This window comes from Equus asinus, chromosome X, assembly GCF_041296235.1.
Source record: "Equus asinus isolate D_3611 breed Donkey chromosome X, EquAss-T2T_v2, whole genome shotgun sequence".
In the NCBI taxonomy this organism is placed as follows: domain Eukaryota; kingdom Metazoa; phylum Chordata; class Mammalia; order Perissodactyla; family Equidae; genus Equus; species Equus asinus.
This window is the reverse complement of record NC_091820.1, coordinates 5,609,401-5,631,860: the sequence shown is the minus strand read 5'-3', so window position 1 is coordinate 5,631,860 and position 22,460 is coordinate 5,609,401. Positions and strand designations below refer to the sequence as shown.

The 22,460-nt window shown below is 41.3% G+C and overlaps 1 protein-coding gene across 2 annotated transcripts in view; it reads left to right on the top strand.

Moving 5' to 3' along the window:
• Positions 1–22,460, top strand: part of ANOS1 (anosmin 1) — a 177,701-nt gene that overhangs the window by 120,143 nt on the left and 35,098 nt on the right. For both annotated transcript variants that reach the window (XM_070502495.1, XM_044768171.2), the window contains exons 4-6: positions 2,527–2,749; positions 11,343–11,527; positions 13,802–13,931. In XM_070502495.1, coding sequence (XP_070358596.1) covers positions 2,527–2,749; positions 11,343–11,527; positions 13,802–13,931 — 538 coding nt within the window. The remainder of the gene's footprint in view (positions 1–2,526; positions 2,750–11,342; positions 11,528–13,801; positions 13,932–22,460) is intronic.

Sequence of the window (22,460 nt, the reverse complement as noted above, 5' to 3'; positions counted from 1 at the left end):
AGAACAGCACTGCTTGACACTGTATGCGTCCTCAAGGAATCTACAGATTTCTAGCTCTTACACAGATCCTTTTTTAATTGTGGTAAGATATACACAATATCACATTTACCGCCTTAACTCTTACGCAGATTATTAACTCAATGTCGTTTGGGGAAAAGAACCAGGAGAAGCACGCGAGAACAATCTGTGCTGGTGTAGTAGTCATCCAGGGGTTACTGGGACATGTCCTTGCTGAAGTTCTCATGTTTTGGGTTATCAATGGCATTTCCAGTGATCATCAACGTGAGAAATAATAGGCTATAATTAACCCTCTTTTGGGGAAAGACTTAGAGACATTCCTATCTTTCTCTCCTCCCCACTCCCCAAACCAGGGACTTTGATAATGGTGAGGGTTTTTCTTTCCTTTTTTTTTTCCTTAACATACCTCTACCATTGTGTGAAATGCCCTCTCATTAACAGCCCTAACCAATCGCTAAGCCTGTCTCCTGCCAGGTTACCTACGTGTTACCTATCTGAGTAGAGGGTCATACTCCATCATCAGTGAGGAGTGGCAGGCAGCATGCTGGCAGATGTTACCCGGTGTCACCAGACAGTCAAGAGCCCTATTTGGTCATTACTGAGAAGCAACAGGCAGCACGTGCGCAGGTCGTGCCAGGTGTTGCCCAGGTGTTACAGGTAGTAGGTGTTAGTAGATGTTACCCAGCCGTCGCCACATGGTAGAGGACCATATTCAAGTCATCAGTGAGGAGCAGCAGGCAGTCCACTGGCAAGTGTTACCAGGTATTCTTCAGGTGTTCCCCAGGTGTCACCAGGCGCTACCAACAATGAATCGTGGTTTGGCGTCCGTATGGAGCAGCAGGCAGCATGCTGGCAGTCAGCCACATATGATGCTTGCATTCTCCCCCGGGTTTGTGTTCACCAATGCTACCACATTTATTTCTGACATCACTGGCTCTGATTTGACATCAAATAATAAACAGAAAGCGCCTTCCTTGTTCGTCTCCTGCTTCCAGTGTCAAGCAGCTCCGACAGGCGTTCATGGGAATCACTCTCAGACATGGGTCTTCATTGGTTAGGGCAGACTGAACTGTCATCACAAACAGAGCCCAAGCTGTTCAGGAGTTTGAAGCCATGCAGGTTCACTCTGTGCGCACGGAGCAGCTCAAGGCAGGCTGCGTGGCAGGGTGCTCTTCTCCATGTGTCATGCTGCGTCCTGCTGTCTTTCCTTTTGTGGTTCTACCATCGTCCAGGGCTGTGGCATCGCCCAAAGCCAGCCAGAAGGGGAGAAAGTTGATGTGGGAGTGCCATCCCCACTGCCTAAAAGCCTAGGCTCACCGTGGCACGGAACTTCCCGTCAGTGACAATGTGGCCACTTCTACAAAGGGGTAAACAGAGGGCTGGGGATTTTACCTGGCTGGACAGGTGTGTTGCAGGGAAAATAGGGTTGGAGGGACAGGGTTAGGATTAGAGTAGCTATCTTGGCAAGCACCTTCATAAAAGCAAAAGGAAGGTTAGGGTGAAAGTTAGGATTATGGCGATTGTCCTGGCAGCCGTCTTCCCGATGCAAAAGGAGGTCCAGAGCAGGGACAGTGCTGTTCCCTTTCTTCCGCTGGGTGAGGCTGCTGTCAGGGCCTCAGCAGCTCCCTCTTCACATTGCAGCTCATGTCCTAGGGATGACCAGGTGCTGTCCTAAACCATTTTGTCCAAGCAAAAAAGATACGTTTGATAAATGATTCTTTCCATGACTCGTGCTTTTTTGATAATGCGCCCCCCTAATAAGTCAAGAAATACTGTTCTCACTAACGTTTGATTGATTCTGGGCTCAAGCAAAATGTCATTAGCTAGATGCTTTTCAGAATTTGACACCACGTCACAGACAAATATGTGTGCCTTGGCTTTGAAAGACAATTCACGTTTTCTTACTGCACAACCCATTGACACTTCCACAGTGATAAGAGATCCCACGTGCACATTAATTCTAAAAACTGGATGCTAGTAAAATATGTTCAGTTAACTGAGGCTTAGACCACTTTTTGATGAAATATCAATACATGTGTTACTGCTGTGAGAATTGTAATGGTTCCATAGGGCGACAGCTAACCTCTTTTGATTACTATTTACAGGATATGAAATAAAAATAAGAATGACTCATTAGAGAAAGAAAATATATGTATGTACACAGTAGTCTAAAAAGGCCCTTCAAATTGGACCTAACATGTTTTTTGAATATCTGTAATCGATTATTTGACAAGTGTTTCTGAACTCAGAATGCAACCTGTGAATGTGTGTGTATAACTGATATGTATCTGTTGCATGTAATAAAAGTTACAACTCATGGGTCATATCCCTTTAGGAAATTAGCATAAAATATTACTTCTTTAGGGGGAACAAAGAAAATACATTTATTTTGTAAAACATTCAAGGGAAATTTTGACAAAATGAGAGTTTTGACCTTTCTTTCCAATGTCGTGGAAATCAGACCTCATGTGTCATCTTTAAGGAAGAAGTTTTTCTGTTCTCCTCTAGCCTCTGTTCCCCAAGAAGAACTACGAATGTCTGACGAGCTGTGAGTTCCTCAAGTACATCCTGTCGGTGAAGCAGGGGGATTGCCCCGCTCCGGAGAAAGCCAGTGGGTTCGCCGCCGCCTGTGTTGAAAGTTGCGAAGTTGACAACGAGTGCTCTGGGGTTAAGAAATGTTGTTCGAATGGATGTGGACACACCTGCCAGGTGCCCAAGACGCTGTACAAAGGTAAAGAGCAAGGCAAGGATGTGAAGGGACCTTCACCCTCGCAGGGGTTTGTGTGTGCGCGGGGGAAGGGTGTCAATCAAAGACGTCACCATTGCAAAAAAAGACAAAACTTTAAGAAAATGTAATTTGCACCATATGCAAACATCTGGAAATATTAATGGGCCATAGATTTCAGCCACAATGAACTCATATTGGGGAAGAGCAAATCATTCATGTTAATTTTTTTAAAATTTAGCATGTAGGAAGAAGAGCATCAATTCAGGAACTTCTTTGCGTTTTTCTCCAGTAAGAATAAATCCATTAAACTCCACAGGGTACATTGGAATAAATAGATTTAAATCCTTGGAAACAGGCTGGGGATGGGACACACTTGAAAAATGCATAATACATGCCCCAGTACTGTGATTTTTCTGTTGGTGTAATCCAAGAACAGAAGTGTCCTTGTATGTACTTTAAATATTTTGATTAGTGTCTTGAGATCCTAGATGGAGGAATTGCCCTCTTCCAAAAGATGGGGATTCAGTTTATCAAACAGTTTAGCAGATGTGATAGTCTACATTCCTCTCTGTCACTCTCTCTCTCTCTCTCTCTTACGTTCACTCACACGCACAAAATATATATTATTTCTAAACATAGGTAAGCTTTTTTAAAAAAACTGTGTATAAAGCAGTATTGACCAGCAATGCTGGTTTTGACTTATGTGCTGGCTGTTTTCAGAAGTCCGTTCTTACCCTTATTACAATTCACGTCTCCCGAAGTCACATACCTGCTCCGTCTCCTCTCCTCTCACCTGGAAATACTCTCATCTGAAATCTGTGTAATCCATCCAGCTTTCCTTTTTTTTTTTTTTTCCTGGATCCTTGGAAACCTGGCATAAATATTACTTCTCAAATTCAAAATAATTGCCACTTTCCCCTTTGTACTGAGTAACATTTCTTTAATGGATTTCAAGTTTTGTTGTTTTCATGCCTCTTATTATAAACTACATAAAATCACTTTTGCAAAATGTAACACCATTTAATTTTTTTAATGTCTATTATCGTGAAAACTTTTCTGTTATTATAGATCATTTGCTATTTAAATATTGGTATTTACCAGAAAAATAGGATGCTTTTAGAAGGATTGTTGAAAACTCATTTGTAAAACCTGTAGTGTTTTAAAAGTAGGGCATTTTTTTTTTTCCTTTTTCTCCCCAAAGCCCCCCATACATAGTTGTATATTCTTCGTTGTGGGTCCTTCTAGTTGTGGCATGTGGGACGCTGCCTCAGCGTGGTCTGACGAGCAGTGCCATGTCCGCGCCCAGGATTCGAACCAACGAAACACTGGGCCGCCTGCAGCGGAGTGCGCGAACTTAACCACTCGGCCACGGGGCCAGCCCCAAAAGTAGGGCATTTTAAAGAGGGAATATAGATTAAAATATGCTTTTTATAAAAAAGCATTGAAAAGTCAGTATGAATTTCAGGTTTACCTGGTTCACTGAGAATAAGGGAAATATTCTACAAAGGGCTAACATAAATGATTAATTATTAAAAGATACTTGCAATTTAGACCTCTGCTTAACTAAATGTGATGGATCTTTTTTTTTTGAAGCGCTAAAGTCACTCTTCTACTACAAAGTAGCTCTTCACTTAGATTTTTGCAGAGAGAGGCAATTCATGGAGCACTAACCACAAATAGAATAAACAGACTCTGTTCGCCTGACAGTGACTTTTGTATAATGAGCATAAGGATAATATAGTGTCATTTTGAAAAACTATATATATACACATCGATATTTTTCCCTTGCTCTCTTCGGTAGCCCCTGAAGGCAGGCTGGCTTCCATGTCCTGGGAGGGTTTGACAGCACCAAGGAGTGAGTGAGCATGTGTAACCAAGAGGGGGCTCCAGTAGAGCTTGTTGTGATCCTTTCAATGACAACCTGAGCTAATTATTAGACACTCGGGGTCCCTGATCGCATTCTTGACCAGGAGTCAAACTGCTTGCTCACTCTCAAAAGAGGATCATGGTGCCGATGGCCCCAGGCTCTCTGGGAAAGCATCCTTTCTGACTCAACTCTTGGCTTTTTGAGGATAAAAACACATACCCAGCCACACAGCATGCAACAAATCAACCTCAGCACTCTTTGGAGTACCAGCAGGCAGCATCCTTCTTACCAAATTGTCCTCTTAGTGACCACAACAAACTGGTGTGAAATAAGCTCCTCCTCCTCTCTCTGCTTCCTCTGGGTTTGTGCAAGCTTTTCCTGAGGAAGAGGGAGGGAGCCCCAGCGTTGGTGGGCATGGACTAGCCCTGCTCTTGGGTCTAAGGTGGTTTGGTAGTTGGGAGCAGAAATGCATCTAAGCCCCGTTCCCACCTAGGCCAGCTCTCCTGTCGTGTTTATTGTGACTCCATCCAACTACATAGAAAGACCCTGAACTTCAAGCTCTCTGTGGCATCACTGTATTATTATAGGTCAATTAAAAGATATATCAATATCAAATATTTTTAATCTAATAAAATCACTGGTTTATCTGGTGTTTTAGGCTAATGAATAACATGGAAATTTTTTTCTTTGAACTTAATTGTCAACTAATTTGTAGAGTTAAAGTATCTAAATTAGATATAAAGTATGCCTTATGAAGAACCAGATTCTATTGGACAAATACCGAAAACCTGTAAGTTCCTCATGTCCTTCTCATTCATTGATTATTACTTATTAAAGTGTCCTCTCACAGGTAGTTGCTGTTTGGAAATCCTGAAGACCATTTTCTTAATGTTTTCCCCATTTAGAGTTTCAACGGGACTGCTGTCACCTGGATCTACAAATACTGATACATTTCAGTTCAATAAATATTTATTGATGACTGTTAGGAGTTATTAGGAGCCTCCAACATTTGTTATGATTTGTACTGGGCACTGGGGACAAAATCAATGTGACACCAACCTCCACCCATCCAGTAGTTCCTTATCAAGGTGGTAATGCACACAGTACTCATTTAAGAGGACCAGTCATTTTCTGAACTTTTGCAATAAATTGATACACACCAACCCTGTCCTATTTATCCTTTTATTGCTTATTGGGTTAATTAAACTTAAAAAGAATGTATGGAAACATACATACTTTCTGTTTGGTCTCCTATGTTTGTGGAAGGGAAGATTGAGGTCAAGGTGTGCTGACTTTATAGCTTCAAGAGCTTTATATGCTAGACACTTGAGTTTTTAAAAACAATGTGTGTGTTGAAAAGATGATCAACCCAATACTCCAATCTGTTTGAGCACTTAATTTAGGTTATGCTGTAAGAACTATCCTTAGCTGATGCCGCCAAGTTAGCTTTACAGACCAGGTTTATAGTTTGAAACAGTCAAAGGAAAACAACAGAGAGCTTTCCCCTCATCCTTCAAATGAAGAGGATTATTCGCAGCATCCTAGAAGACTTGAAAATGTTAACATGGCGAACTGACCCCCGAAGGTGCTAGTTCTGGGGAATGCAAACTTCAGTATCATTGTGGAAAGTTTAAGAGGCTGATCTTCCACAGGTAAAACAGAAATGATCGCACCCTGGGGCATTTATTTTCCCTTTGCATCCCACCCTTGCCTCTTTTAAGTCTGATTTACAGCTTCGTTAGACTCTCCTCCCTCCAGAAGTTATATGCTTTATTATTTTACTGCCGAAACTACTGCCTCTCCAGACTCCCAGCGGTGGCCCAATTGGTTTGGGCACAGAAAGAGAAAGGGTGAAATTGTTTTCCAAATGTAAAGATTCAGATTAATCTGTGGCTTTCGGTTACCATGCACAACCAAGAATTAATCATATATCAGTTTGTTTCTTTTCGAAAAGATCTGATGATGGAGTTGATTTAATATTTTCATGAATATTTTAATATTTGAAGTGTTTAAACTTCAGGCCTTTAGAGATGGACTAATACCACTTTTCACAAATTAACCTCAAACATTTTGAATACAGTGACCCAATGCCTTAATAGGATGGAAACACAAATTCCTTGATTGCTGATTATCTTTATGAGCGATAATAAATACTGATTAATTATCGAATCATTGGAACACTGTCTTGCTACATTTTCTTAATATTTAGACTCATGGCAAATATTTTTACATGAATAATCAAATCTCATGGTGATTTGCAACTGCTGGTTATCTATCGTCATTGATTTTTCTATCAGTATCTTTTCAACATTTTTTAAAGCTTTGGGTTTCTGTTCCTTTGATTGCACGAAAATACTTGTTACACTTTAAAAGGGAAAAAAATGCACCTATATTGTGGGATGTTATACGATAGCATTTTTGAATTTTTTAACAGAATAGTTTAGATCTCAGATGACTAATTTGTTCAAAAATAATAAAAGAAAAAGAACAATTCGAGTCATTGACATAATAAAAAACACTGAGGAGAGATCCATTCTACACATCTGGTTATGCAGTTGGGATGCTGCTTGAGCTAACGAGGACTGTGTGGAAGGACTGACAGCGGGGGCTGGAGGTCCGGGGGCCGAGACCCATCTGCACACAATTACAGCCAAGTGCTGGAGTTACTGCCAATCAAGGGAGCCAGCTGACCCTAATGCAAAGCAGATGGACCATTTCTTAACATGCAAATTGCAAGATTATTGTACATGATAATTAAAGAGATTTTTAAATAAAGAAATTTGAACTGACATCGCCCTGATGCTCATTATGCTCCATTAAGGCTCTTGGTAGTTGAATGATATTCAAGCTTAAAACCTTGTAGCAAGGGGATTCGGATGCTTGGGTTCGCTTCTGATGAGTTCAGCTTACTTCAGCGGCTAGAGTATTCACTGTAGCTGCATTTATGCTAGAGGATCGTACATGGAAGAGCCAGGAAGAAAGATGGATTTGGAAGTCTCAGAGAATGCTCTATGAGTTTCAAGAACCAACCGCTCATCTCTTTACCGTGCACAAAGAAGTCAAGTGAATCGAGCAGTGTTCTCAGAGGCTACTCTTTCCGTATGTGCTGACCTCCTCAGTGGAAGCATTTGTCTCCTGCCCACTGGCCCAGCTGGAATGAGAGAATGATACAAACCAGTTGTTACGTCGAGATTGGTTTGTCGTCACTCTGAACAAATTCTGGTGGCTTTTTTCTTGACTTAAAAAGAATAGAGAGCTACTTCTAGATTAAAACCTATTATCAATTAACTTTGAGATTTCCATTATATCAGGAATGTCGTTTTTTTAAGTGAGAAAGTTCTACTTTCAATGCAATGAAACTATTGCATCTTGTAAACTTAATATTGATTTATTCATTATTTAGTATTTACCTTTTAGCAAAGTAAGAGTAAACAAATGTTGGAGTAATATGACCTTGGAGGAAAAAAGAAACGTTCCTGCCTTCGAACCATACATGATTCCGAAGGCAGCGCAGAGTCTCTGTGATCAGTCTTCTCTCTTCCCTGAGCGACTCTCCAGCAGAGAGCGGTTTGGCGCTGCCGCAAAGATTTGTGTCAATGTTCCAGTACCCTCTTATTTCCCCAGTGAATATAAGAAGGCGGGGTAGACTGTTCCTTCAGCAAACGTTTACTGAACGTTTGCTATTGCAGAGTGTTCTCTACGGGCACGTCGTGAGGTGTGGGAGTGAAGGAGACACGTTTCTTGACCTCCGGGGGCCATGCCTTAGTGGGGAAGACAGACATCATTAAATGAGCTTGCTGCAGTAAGAGGCAGTTAAATGCACGTCTTGACACTTACAGGCTAAACGTTGGAGTGGGGCAGAAGAATGGAGCCTTTATTTCCAATTGGGAGGTTTAGGGAAAGTGGCTCAGAGGGGTGGCATTTGGACTGAGCCTGGAAGTATTCAAGGATCTATAGTCAGAAAATAGAAGGAAAGACGTTTCAGAGTGAAAAACAAACCAAAAAAACCCATAAGCATTCCATGGTAGTAGAAAGTACCTGGTGGTGTGCTTCTAGAAAAGCTGGGTTGAAAGGTAGGCTGTGTGACGAATAGGTAAAATGTTCATAGAGGAGATAAATTGCAAGGTAACTGGTAGTAGCTGATAAAGATGGATGCCTTGAATGAGATGCAGAGGGGTTTCCCTTCATTCTATGAAAAACGGGATGTAACTTAGGAGTGTGAGAAGGTGAAGGAGAGAATCTCTGCTCTATACTAGGAGAATAAGCACAAAATACTGAGAAGAGGGAATGAGAGAAGAGAGACTGATGTGCAGGGAGAGGCTTTGGAAGGCTATTGTGAAGGTCCAGACGGAACTGAAGGGCCTAGGTTGGGCGGTCGCCATGGAGACAGAATGATTTGGGAATTCCTAAAATCATACAGTGCAGTAAAACAGCAAGATGTTGGTAGGTGCGAGAACAAGTCCAAAGATCCCTTAGATATCCAAAAGTGTGGAGTTGCCGTGAAGCTGTATATGTCACCGGGGGGGGGGGAGGGGGGCACATTCAGGGAGAGGCATTTGAGCTGGGACTTTTGCAAATTCGTTCGGGGGGCAGGTGGACCCGGGGTCCTGCAGCCCAGAGAGGGTATGGGGACAGGTTTGAGAATGACTTGCTTAGCAGAAGTATTCTAGTCGTGAGAGTGAATGTAACCCCCACTGTAAGGTTATGCACCAAGAGGAAAAGCTTATGACACAAGCTTGAAAAACACTCCTCTAGTGACCAAACAGGAGCACGGACTACCTGAGAGAAGTCCCATGCTGACCAGGAGCAGCAAGGACACTAGAATCAGAATGTCCAAGGGATTTGCAGATCTGTGAAAACCATCTCTTTTGTCTGCCTTTCTAAGTGGCTTTTCCTAATTCAAAATGTGGCAAGAAGCAGAAAATTTAGAGAGAAACCTGAGATCGGATCATAGCTCCAGGAGACTTATTCTTCCTCAGACTCAGTTCCCTAATGTTCTGAATGTAGATACTTTACCCTTCACGCACGCCATGAAGTCACAGTAAGGACCAGGTGGGACAACTTCATGGTAAAGTAAAGGGCAATCTACAGATATAAGCCATCAGCAAATCAAAACGGAGAATGCTGTGGGTATGGTGAATGTGTTCTCTAGAAAATGGTTTTTAAAAATCAGTGACCTATTGAGCAGATATAAATATGCCATCTTTACATTATCCAACTCCATCCACCTAAATGTTTAATGACTTTTTTAAATTTCTCAAAACAAGACGTAGATTGAATTAAGATCAAAACGAAATGAGTTGAAATTCAGCCATGTCACTAATGTGCTTCAGGTCTTATTTACATTTGGCAAATGTAATTTACATTTTTGAAATGTACATTTTGAATTTTCAGTGTACATTTTGCAAATGTATTTGCACATTTTCCAGTTTCCTCTCTGTTTAAATTTAAAAAATGGTAAAAGAAACAGGGCATTCTTGGGGCTGGCGCCCTGGCCAAGTGGTTAAGTTGGTGCGCTCCGCCTCAGCGGCCCAGGATTTCACCGGTTTGGATCCTGGGCGCGGACTTAGCACCCCTCATCAGGCCACACTGAGGCGGCGTCCCACACAGCAGAGCCAGAAGGACCTACAACCAGAATATACGAGTATGTACTAGGGGGCTTTGGGGAGAAGAGGAAAAAAAAAGAAAAAAGATTGGCAACACATGTTAGCTCAGGTGCCAATCTTTAAAAATAAAAAGAAAGAAATAGAGCATTGTGAACTAAACTTTTTCAAATGAGTAGTCAATGCTTTAGGCAAATGTTCATTCTCAACAGAAAATGATATTAATGGCAACTGGTGTTCTTGGTCTTGATGGCATTGAACATCATGGTCACGTAGACTGTACCTAATTCAGTTAGTTTTACATAATCCTATTAGGATTATAAATTTGTTTTAAAATTCTGTTTCCATAATGGCTACTATTTTGAACCGTGGTTCTTAAATCTTTCAGTCACCAGACAACTTGCACGCACTGTAGGGGGAAAAGCAATCAGAATGATTAACTACTTTAAAATGAGACACCTGTGAGGGACTTTTGAAGCAAGGCACTCACTCATGCCAAAACCAAACGTTATAAATTCATCATTTTCCAATTTTAAACTGTAAGTCTATAGGAGAGAGCCCCAGCAATCAACTGGGGAATCCACAAGCCTCATGCTTTGGAAATCATTCTTGTAAGATTTGACCACATGAGAGGATTGAGCTTTAAAATGTTTTCCTTAAAAGGAAAACTCCCTGAGATAGAAAGGAGAGTAAACTTGGGAACCACATTATAATGACCTTGGAATCTATCAGTAGAAACAGAGTATGTTGAATGGGAAAAAAGCCTTGAAACTCTTTGTGACTCTCACCTTGTGTGCGTTCCATGTTAACCTCAGGTGATGCAACTTGGTAACATTTAGAAGAATGCACATAAAAGAATTGCTCTCGAGATGACTGGGAGGAAAAAAACTTGTTCAGAATCAGGAATCAATTTAGACCCTTTAAAAAAAATGGGACAGCTAAACTGAAGTTAGTGTCAGAATAGTTCAAATGTGAAACCCTAATATGGAGAGGCCACTTTTATGAAAGGAAGTAGAGTATTGGTTATCATCAGATGGGATTCATCTCCTCTATAGATTTTCTTCCTCAACTTTCACCTCACTTGAGTCACACACAGATTGTTTTAATTGACGTGGTCCTGTTTCAGGTGTCCCCCTGAAGCCCAGGAAAGAGTTACGATTTACAGAACTGCAATCTGGACAGCTGGAGATTAAGTGGTCCTCGAAATTCAATATTTCAATTGAGCCTGTGATCTACGTGGTACAAAGAAGATGGAATTATGGAATCCATCCTAGTGAAGACGATGCCACACATTGGCAGACAGTAGCGCAGGTGAGTGCTTCATAGACTTTTTTCCCCTTGAGGTGATGTCTACCTACACACCTACAGATAGAAAATTAACTTGATATGCCTCAGTCAAAATAGCCTGACTACCACAATCACTTAATCAGATGTGGGAATATCACGCATATCATATCTGCGGAAGACAGGATGAGCTCTGTAGGTACCACCCGCTACAACTAGAAACTCTTGGCTTAATTTGCTCGAAGTACATGTGGAAGTGAGATAATTTTCTAAGCTGAGTGTTCACATTTGTTTCCTCCAAGAACTATATTTCCTTGAAGTAAACTTAAAACCAACCAGAGTAAGAGAAATGCAGCCGTGTTTGGACTAGTTAATATGATATTTGATCAGCTCAATGTCTTCTTGTCTGTTTCTCCTACATTTACACAAGGACTTTAGGAGCGTGGAGTAAGATTCATATCACAAAAGCACTTAGTGGGAAGGAAGTGGCCAACGGCTCATAAATCTTTGCTAAGTGCTTTCTTCTTCGTCTTAGTCCACTTACAAACTGATATGCCACCTGGATCACAGCACTCCCAGAGTTTGTCTTACCTGTGCTTCTCCCTCTGCTGTCGTGTGGATGAGAAAAGCAAAATGTTTTCTTCTTTTTAAGAGCTGCAAAATGGACTAGCAGCTGCAAGAAAACTACATGGTAGAAGAAGAATAAATTCTCGATGTGAACCTGCCTTGTGCTTTTCTACGACTAAAATGCTTTCTCCACCTGTATGTCTATCAGGAAGAATTCTCACCTTAAGTTGATCAGATCATTTTTCTCCAAGGACAAGATTCCCATTATTTTCTTAAGTAAATATAAAATAAATTTCAGTATTCAGGTGTTTGGAAGAGATATTTGTTTTTGTTCTCAATACTAGTATCTCAAAGATACAAAATAAAGCCCTCCCCAAAATAAATGAAAAGTTTGCTGTGAAAGAAACATCTTAAATTAGGGAAAAAAAATTGGTCAAATAAATTTAGTAATTCTATTCCATACCTATTTTGTAAAAAAAAAATTACTTTAGTAAAACATAAAGATATTCAGAATACAGCCTAAAATTCTATTTGATTTACATAGTGTGCTCCCTTAAACAATGGTGCAATATCATTTGTAAATTTTCCAAATTATTTAAAGGTTTATGCAAGCAACTGATAAGATCATCTCTTTCATCCCTTTTTTAGAAAGAGGAAAGATCTTGAATTATTATTATTCCTATTCTTGCTAGTTACCACGTGTAATACTTCATGACTTTGCTAAATGCTGTGGATGTCATGCTGACTTTAGTCTTTTAAATTCAAGGCTAAAACTAAATGATGAACTCAGTGACAATGTCGTCTCAATTTCTGCCAAATGAGGTAGAAAGCCATGTTTAAGACTTCATATTTTTTCCTTTGATTTCAGAAATGTTTAGCTTCTTTTAGATGTTAAAATAAACGTGAAAATTCTTTTCAATAAGTTATTATAAACTGGGGTTTGGGAAGGATTCAATTCAAATCTTCCCCAGTTTCATCCACTGAGTGCCAAGTTGAGTTTGACCCTGGGCCTAGATGAGGCATAGAATGTAGGCATTCATTCCTTGGAATCCGAGGCAAAGGTTTTCAGATCTAGCACAGATCATTGTTGAAAGCAGGTCTCTTTTCCCTTAGCTTGATGAAGAGGGGAGGTACGAATACTGTTCAAGTTATTTGATATCTTGGGACTACAGCAGTAGAGACAGCAAAACCTAGGGAACTTCCCCAGTGTCCAGTTTTTTTCTTTGGACATGTTATTGGACAAGGATATATTCCCACACCTCACCCTTCAGGACTAGAGCTGGGTCCTTGCCGATGTTACGTGATTTACTCAAATAAAAAAAAGAGTCTTGGGTTGCAGTTTACTTCCAGAAATTGTTAGCTTTCTCTAAGTGTGGGGGTTCTTATACCTACTTCCAAAATTATATTTGTCGTGCAAGTTAAAGAGGCATCTTCTTTCTATAAAGATTTCATTTTCTTGTCTGTAATGTAATAATTAGCTCATTTAATATATTTGCTCATATGTAAAATTCATTGATTGAGTCCCTCAAATGCTGTGTTTAGTCACCAGATTTAAAAATAGTCCAAGCATTTCTCATAAGGTTTTGACTTCCAGAGATCTGTATCCAGAAGGGCAGAGGTAGAGGGAGGTCAAGTCTGTGTTGCGTTGGCCGATGAGTTAGTGTATTTTTAAAACAGACCCGATTGCCATGTCACAATAAAAGGTTCTCTGTGCCCTTTGACATCTCCCCTCAGACCACAGATGAGCGGGTTCAACTGACTGACATACGACCCAGCAGGTGGTACCAGTTCCGAGTGGCGGCTGTCAACGTCCACGGGACCCGAGGCTTCACCGCCCCCAGCAAACACTTCCGCTCCTCCAAAGGTCAGTCTCGCTTTCCTGCCCCGACACTCCCCTTCCGCCCGGACACACATGGGGTGCAGATTCATCGTGTCTCCGTGTTCACATTTCTGGTGGGCCAACAGGTGGCTTTGCTGTTCTTAGCGAATGGGACCAGATGTATTTGAAGGTTCCATGTGAGTCTCTGATGAAGCGCATCCCTGGGCTTTTGCCTTTGAGATGCCACAGAAGAGAACGTAGTGGGGTTTTTCTCAACTTTGAAGTGGCGGTTTTCCATCGTCAACTTCTCTTGTGGCTGTGTCTCAGTATTCTGCATCAAGCACCTTTCACTTAATTTGGGGAGAGAAAGGTTTAGCTTGAGCCACTTTGAACTAGGCATATTTCTTAAAATGATTGTTGAGTGTGAATTAATCTCTTTTGTTTCATGACATCCAGAAGTTAAACCTCTCCTGAGTCACTTTATATGGCTATAATTTTTTTGCAGGTCCAATTTCATTGCTATTTTAAAATCTCTGTGGAATCCAGTGAATACTAACTGTGTTACATTTGTAGTGAGCTTAGTCTGGGATAGTTGAAGGACATAATTTGACTAGATGTTAATAATACCGCCATGTTTATTTCTCCAATTGTGTTTAGACGGCTGTGCACCTTATGAATTAATTATATATCTGCTTGGCTGCTCATCAAGATCCAGTTTCATAGACAGAGATTACTCAGGTTGTTCACTTACTAATCAGGAGTTATCCTCTTATGTGGAAGCTGATTTAAATTTATTTTAAACAAAATGCATTGTGATATTGATGAATAATGTAAGACATAACATCAGTGATGTGTCTTTCATTATGGGAAAGTTAGAACTGGCTGTATAAGTTGCAATTTCTGTTCCATGATTGGGAAAGTGTGTATATTTCAGCTAATCTGTCCATTTCTCACTATATAATTTTACCACTCCCTTCTCTGCATAGTCATAGGTCTCAAGTGGGAAACTTGAAATCAAAATAATTTAATATTTGGATTCTATTACAGTACATGTTGTGGATTTTTAGCTCTTTCTTTTAAAAAGCCCTTTTAAGAAAGGAAAGGTACATTTGTCCCCCCACTGAGGCGATTACACTAAGCAGACTTGAAAGTGAAATTATAAATAAAGACATCAAACCTTGTCTTAAGACTGTGTCCACCTGGTCTGATGATTTAGAGAGGCAAGTGAAGTAAATAATTAATTGTGAGTTAGGAGGTGAGGAGCAATAAAAGGCTTGAGAACTCTTCACCTTGAGTTTCATGGTTCAAATGTGATCCAGGCACATTGTGGTCAAAATGTGTTACCATCTGTTTAGTTGCCTACAGAATCTGGTCTGGTGCCCTAAAGGCTGAGAATTCAGACATCAGAGAGAACCGGTTCCCAGCCTCTAGAGACAGCTGTTGAATACCTTTAAGAGTTGAGTGGGATCTGAGCAGAGGTCCTGTGACAGTCCCCTGGGCCAGTCGTGGCTGTAACTTCCTAAGAGGCATCCATTCTGGGGAAATAGCAAGACCGTGCTGTCCCAATACTTCTTAGTGTATCTATCTGAGCACCTTAATAGTCTAGAATCAGAGGTGCATCCCTCGAATTTAAATGAGCTTTTGTTGAATGAAAACGCACCGGTTTTTTGGGAAACATTGCAGTTATCGTTCAAATGCCATTCTATGTTCTATGTCCTGCTTTTACAAATATGCCCAACTTTGAGCATTCCAATCTTTAGTTCTTGGAAACCAAAAATATCTGCACAGAATTCATAGTAGATTCTTCTGTGGTTTCAGTGAAGGTTCATGACAGAGTGCTGGGAGTGTAATAGACCACTAAACGGTTGAAGACATTCCCCCAGGACGTGTCTAAAGGGTACTTAACCGCGGATGAGATGGTCCCACATCTTTCCTCATCTTACTCAAATCCCATCAAATGTAGAAATGTGCCTTACTGGGAAAACAATTTTTAACAATCTTATTGAAATATAATTTACATTTCATAAAATTCCTTCGTCTTAAATGTACTGTCCAGTGATTTTGAGTATTCACTGAGTTGTGCAGGCATCACCATCATCCATTTGGGAAGGATTCCGTTACCCCAGTGAGGTCCTTCCTGCCTTCCTGGGAAAACTCAAACTCAGAGGTGGAAATAACTTCCTTTTTGTGTCTTTGGCTTGTCTTTATCATGCATGTTTCATGCTCTTTCATTTAACAAATACTTGTTGAGCACCTATTGCGTGTCGGGAACTGTTCTAGGCACTGGGGGTAATAAGTGAATGAAAAGACAAAAACGTCTGTTCCTGTGGAACACACACACACACATTCATTCTAGTTGAGGGTGAGAGGAAGCGGTAAATAAATTAATAAGTAAAATGCTCAAGTATGGTAGGGTGGATAGTGATAACTGACAATAAGAAAAATAAAGACTAGCCCCCAGGAGTAGAGGAGGAGGTGGTTTTTTTGGTATGTTTTTTAAAAAGTTTTAGGGAGAGTGGCCAAAGCAGTTTTGCTGAGAAAGAGATGTTTGTACAAAGGAGGCGAAGGAGTCAGCCTTGCAACCTTCTGAAGGAAGGATAGTGCATTCCCGGGAAATGGTAGGTGCCAAGGTCCTGAGGCAGAAGTGAGCTTGCAGTATTCATAGAACACAGGGGAGCCTGAGGGCTGAGCAGGGGACAGGGCAGGGAGTGGAAGATGAAGACTGAGAGGAAGGAGGATTTGTTGGGTCTTCATAGCCATTGTAAAGAGTATGGCTTTTACTCTAAGTTAGATAGGGGAGCGGCTGGGAGATGTTGAGCAAAGCACTGCATGATGTGACTTAGATTTGAGTAGGACCACTCAGACTGCTGTGCTGAGAACAGGCAAAAGGGGAGGGGAGGCAGAAGTAGGGAAGCCAATGCAATATTCCTGGTCAAAGATGGTGGTCAGTTGGGGCCAGCCTGGTGGCACAGTGGTTAAGTTCGCACGTTCCACTTAAGTGGCCTGGGGTTTGCTGGTTTGGATCCCGGGTGTGGACCTACACACTGCTTATCAAGCTATACCGTGGTGGGCATCCCACATATAAAGTAGAGGAAGATGGGCACAGATGTTAGCTCAGGGCTAATCTTCCTAAAAATAAATAAAAGAAAAATAAGATGGTGGTCATTTGGATAAAGCCAGAAGTGAACCGACTAGGGGATACAGATGGAAAGCTAAATCTGATAGGAATTTAAGACTTTCCAGTGGCTTGCAGGAAATGACTAATGTCAAGAATGACTCCAGAGTTCTTTTGTCACAAACTGCTGAAGAAAGAATGGCGTTGCCAGTTACTAAAGCGGAGATTATTGAGAGAAGGGAATATTTAAGGGGAAAACTCTTTCATTTCTTTGGGGATACACATATTTCTAGAACAGGAGTAATCATGTACAAGTCAATACAATTGCTATGTTTTAGGCCCTTTTCTGCAAACAGGCTTTTCTAAGGAGTAGATGTACCAGGCTGAAGGATATGACAGCACATTCTGATAGGGTTGCAGTTGAGAAACGTGAGTAATAAAAGCAGAAGCTGAATTCTACCTTAAAATTTTCCCAGGAAGGGAGGAAGGATCTTACAGTGGTAATGGAATCATTCCAAAAGTGGATGATGGTAGTAGTTGCGCAATTTAGTAAATATTTAAAATCATTGGATTGTACACATAAGAGGATTGAATTTTATGGCATATAAATTATATTTTGGGCCTGGCCCCGCAGCCGAGTGGTTAAGTTCACGTGCTCCGCTGCGGCAGCCCAGGGTTTCGCCTGTTTGGATCCTGGGCGCGGACATGGCATCACTCATCAGGCCATGCTGAGGTGGCGTCCCACGTGCCACAACTAGAAGGACCTACAACTAAAATATACAGCTATGTACTGGGGGGATTTGGGGAGAAAAAAAGCAGAAAGAAAAAAAAAGATTGGCAACAGTTGTTAGCTCAGGTGCCAGTCTTTAAAAAAAAAAATTAAACTTCAATGAGATTGTTAAAAACAATTTTTTCCCAGTAAGGCACTTTTCTACATTTGATGAGATTAAGGCAAGGAAAGATATGGTTGGAAATGGTTAAGTGTCTTTTAGACACATCCTGGAAGAAATGTCTCCAGCTGTTTAGTGGATCTACTACTCTTCCATCGTTCTGTGATGCATCCGCACTGAAACCGTAGCAGAATCTCCTGTGGCCTCTGTGCAGACATTTTTGGTTTGCAAGAGCACAAGAACTAAAATCCGGAATGCTCTTTAAGGTGAGATGTATGGAAGTATGAATTCTGGGCATATTTGTAAAAGCGGGAAATAGAACAACATTTTAACGGTAACTGTGGTGTTTCAAAAAACGGTGCATTTCCATTTAATAAAAGCCCATTTCTTCCTGCTGTGGTCCAGAACTGAAGCTGTACTGGTTGTAAGTCTTCTAGTGGTTTAAAATTGCTTTAAGAAAGAATTATTGCTTCCAAAATAATACTCTGTGCAAAGGGTAAGCACTTATCTAGTGTATTTAAGTTGAGTAAAGGGCCAGCCGTGATAATTTAAGGCTGGGTCAAGGGAAAGAGGAAGGGATTTTTTCCAAGTACCATGAACACCTCTGAAAATGCAAATAAAATTAAATAGAAAAAGAAAAAGTCTTGATAAAATGGCTTTCATTTAGTTTAGGCTCGCTGCCTGGTATTCATGAACTATAATCCTCAGTTTCATGGAAAAGCCAAAATTCTTCTCATTCTCTTCTTATGGTTATGTTTAAAGACAAAATGAGTCTGTGGTTTGCCAGAATGGATTGACTACTAAGTTAATTTCCTTCTAACTCATTTATTTTCCCATAGCTTAATCCTAACGCCTTAGAATACCTATTTTTATAGAAAATTCTGGGTTGTTCATAGATTGGTAACTCAGTTTCATACTTTTCTTCCTTCTGGTGAATACCATTTTTGGATGTTTTTATTGCTAACCCCTATCTCCTCCAGAAGAAACGTGTGATTATAGAATGGATAAAATTGATGATATTCCCTGGCAGCAGAGAGGCCAAAATAGAGGTAGGGATAATTTCTCTTTACTTATTTAATTTTGGTACTACCTTTACCCCTGGCATTTGAGAAGGAAAATTGGCTCAACATTAAAAATTAAGATTACAAATAATTTAGTAGTCTAATCATAATGTCTCTTTATGTAGAAAATTGAAATGGTAATCATCGAAATGGTGAATTACCTTCCTAGGTCACTCCTGGGATGAAGCGCTTTTCTAGCCAACAAGCCTACCAGGTCTTAGAGTCTGCGAAACTTTTCTATCCTTTTGCGTGTGGAACAAACCATAGGAAACATCAGAACAGAAGGTGTAGATGAGTCTATCCCGTCTCATTTGGAAAAAGCCGTAGAAAGTGTCAGAACACAAGGTGTAGATGCGTCTGTTCACAAAGGTGCTGGCACATGCTGCTTTAGAATGTGATTCTTGACACACAGAAATTACCTGTGAAAGATGGTGTGCCTCCAGAAGCCAACGCAAGTTAAGGCTTTGAGTAGAAGTGGTTTCTTGAGGAAGTGATCCAGGAAACAGGGGTGAGTGAGAGGGGAACAAGACTGGGAAGAGAAGGAAAAAATTAAAAGGCGCATTCTCATACTAGTTACCACTGTGGGCAACCAGAGCTGCCTCTCTGTGGGGAACTCAGTCCTTGAATGCAAGCTCTTCCCAGGCGTATCTGTCCTTTGGGCAGAGCTTGCTCCGGGTCCAGACAAAGGCTCAGGGAGGGAGACTGGCACTTAGAAGTTGAGCTGATGTGCCCTGAAACAGTAAAGTACAAAGGAATAAGATGGGCGCACTGAGGGTGTCTGCTGTTTACCTCTTGTTTTACTCAGTATCCCATGATTCCTGTTACAGAATGTATCTAATACATTTTGAATTATGGTATAAAATAAATATGTTAGCAGTTCCATGAACAGAATGTAGTGAGATCATAAAAGGAATCCCAGCGTCCCCAAATATTCCCAGTCTTAATCCTCCATGGGACAAAGGGAATATCAGGCGACAGGCATCCATCTCTGGGCTCCTTTTCTTCTATGCCCTGCCCCCACTCTTTCCCAACATCAGACAAGTTTCCCATGATCGCTGACTCCTTTGAACAAGAAAGCCAGCCCTTTCTAAGTAACAGAGATCCCAAACACGTGAGTGAATAATTAGGAGGGACAGTTGTACCAATGGAAAAAGTACCTTTTGGGTTCCACGCTGTACTGGTTTCTCTCTTCCAACGAATTGGTGTTTAACCCTTCCTGGATCATGTTGATATTTATTGAAGGGGCAAAAATATTTGCATTATTGCATGCTTCATATTGGAAATATATACTGCTAAGTACTACTACCTGTTACAAGATTTTATCTACAAGTTGCCTGAATTTGGGAAATGAAGTGCTTCTGGCTGTGGGGACGACCTCCATGTGTCAACATGGGCAGGGAAGGAAGGACACTTCCGGTTGGTGGCTTGTATAAAGCCGAATCCGAATCCCTTTTTTTCCATGTTGCCAAAAGCAGGCACACATTTTTTGGGACGTTTGAGATGAGTCAAGATCAATTGAACATGATGAAATAACACACTTTTAAAGTATCTTATAAAGAGAAATTTACAAGTCCACCTTACATCGTCATTACCCTAATATATCACCTTTCAGTTATCATATTCGCTTCCCTCCAAATCCAGTCTTCCATACATCTTTTGTCCTCATTTCCCCATGTGGATAGGATGTACCACCAAGGACACAGAAGCAGCCAGCGTTGTTCTCACAGCACGCGTGTATCACACTGGATGTTGTCCCACGCGTACCTTCGGGCGTGTTAGTGGAACGAGAACAGCCATCACTGGTGGTCGTGAAGTCCCCGCTGCCCGCAGGGGCCCGTGACTTTGTACGCTGTTCCACAGCTGCTCTGTGTGTGCCGTTTCCAGTGGGCAAGACTTCGCTGTACATCTGTCTTGAAACTGTTTAACAGTTAGAAATCTGCCTGCAGTGCAGCTTCTGCAGGGTGATTTGGGGTTTGTTTGCTTGTTTTTTAATGAGGGAAGGAAACCTATACCAACTGCTCAGTCTGGAAAGAAAAAAATATTTTAAATATTAGAACCAACCTTCTAATTAGTTGGAGAATTTGTGCCTAGTTATAATCACTGCCCTTAAAATATAACTGCACTTGACCACTGTCACATTCCTCAAGAGGTTCCTATGAGGCATTTCAGAGGAGAGTTTGAGTTCTGGGCTTCACTTGAGGAAATCTGATAATAAATAATAAAATCAACATTCATTTTCTTAAAACATATCCAGTCATATGTCACTTAACGATGGGGATATGTTCTGAAAAATGCATGGTTAGGTGATTTCGTCGTTGTATGAACGTCACAGAGTGCACTTACACAAACCTAGCTGGAATAGCCTACTACACACCTAGGCTCTATGGCACTAACCTAAGGGGACCACCGTTGTCTATGGCACTAACCTATGGGACCACCGTTGTCTATGGCACTAACCTATGGGACCACCGTTGTCTATGGCACTAACCTATGGGACCACCGTTGTCTATGGCACTAACCTATGGGACCACCGTTGTCTATGGCACTAACCTTATGGGACCACCGTTGTCTATGGCACTAACCTTATGGGACCACCGTTGTCTATGGCACTAACCTTTATGGGACCACCGTTGTCTATGGCACTAACCTTATGGGACCACCGTTGTCTATGGCACTAACCTTATGGGACCACCGTTGTCTATGGCACTAACCTAAGGGGACCACCGTTGTCTATGGCACTAACCTTATGGGACCACCGTTGTCTATGGCACTAACCTATGGGACCACCGTTGTCTATGGCACTAACCTTATGGGACCACCGTTGTCTATGGCACTAACCTAAGGGGACCACCGTTGTCTATGGCACTAACCTTATGGGACCACCGTTGTCTATGGCACTAACCTTATGGGACCACCATTGTCTATGGCACTAACCTTATGGGACCACCATTGTCTATGGCACTAACCTTATGGGACCACCGTTGTCTATGGCACTAACCTAACGGGACCACCGTTGTCTGTGGCACTAACCTAACGGGACCACCGTTGTCTATGGCACTAACCTATGGGGCCACCGTTGTCTATGGCACTAACCTAACGGGACCACCGTTGTCTATGGCACTAACCTATGGGACCACCGTTGTCTATGGCACTAACCTATGGGACCACCGTTGTCTATGGCACTAACCTAAGGGGACCACCGTTGTGTATGCTGTTGTCCATCATGGGCTGAAATGTGCTTATGCGGTACATGACTGCATTGTTCCTCTATATGTGTATGTGTATATATGTGCATGTATATGATTATTTATTTTTAATAGTCATTTTCTTTATTGCCATCCGCATGCGGCTCAGTCGTTTTAACATGCAGGAGTGGGTTTCTGTATTTAACAATAGCCTCATCTAAAACCCTAGAGGAGCCTGCGTCACAGTAAGTGATGGCTTTCTGCTGGGATGGGCAGAAGTGCTCCCTTCTCATGAGATTTCACATAGTGCAATAATAGACCTG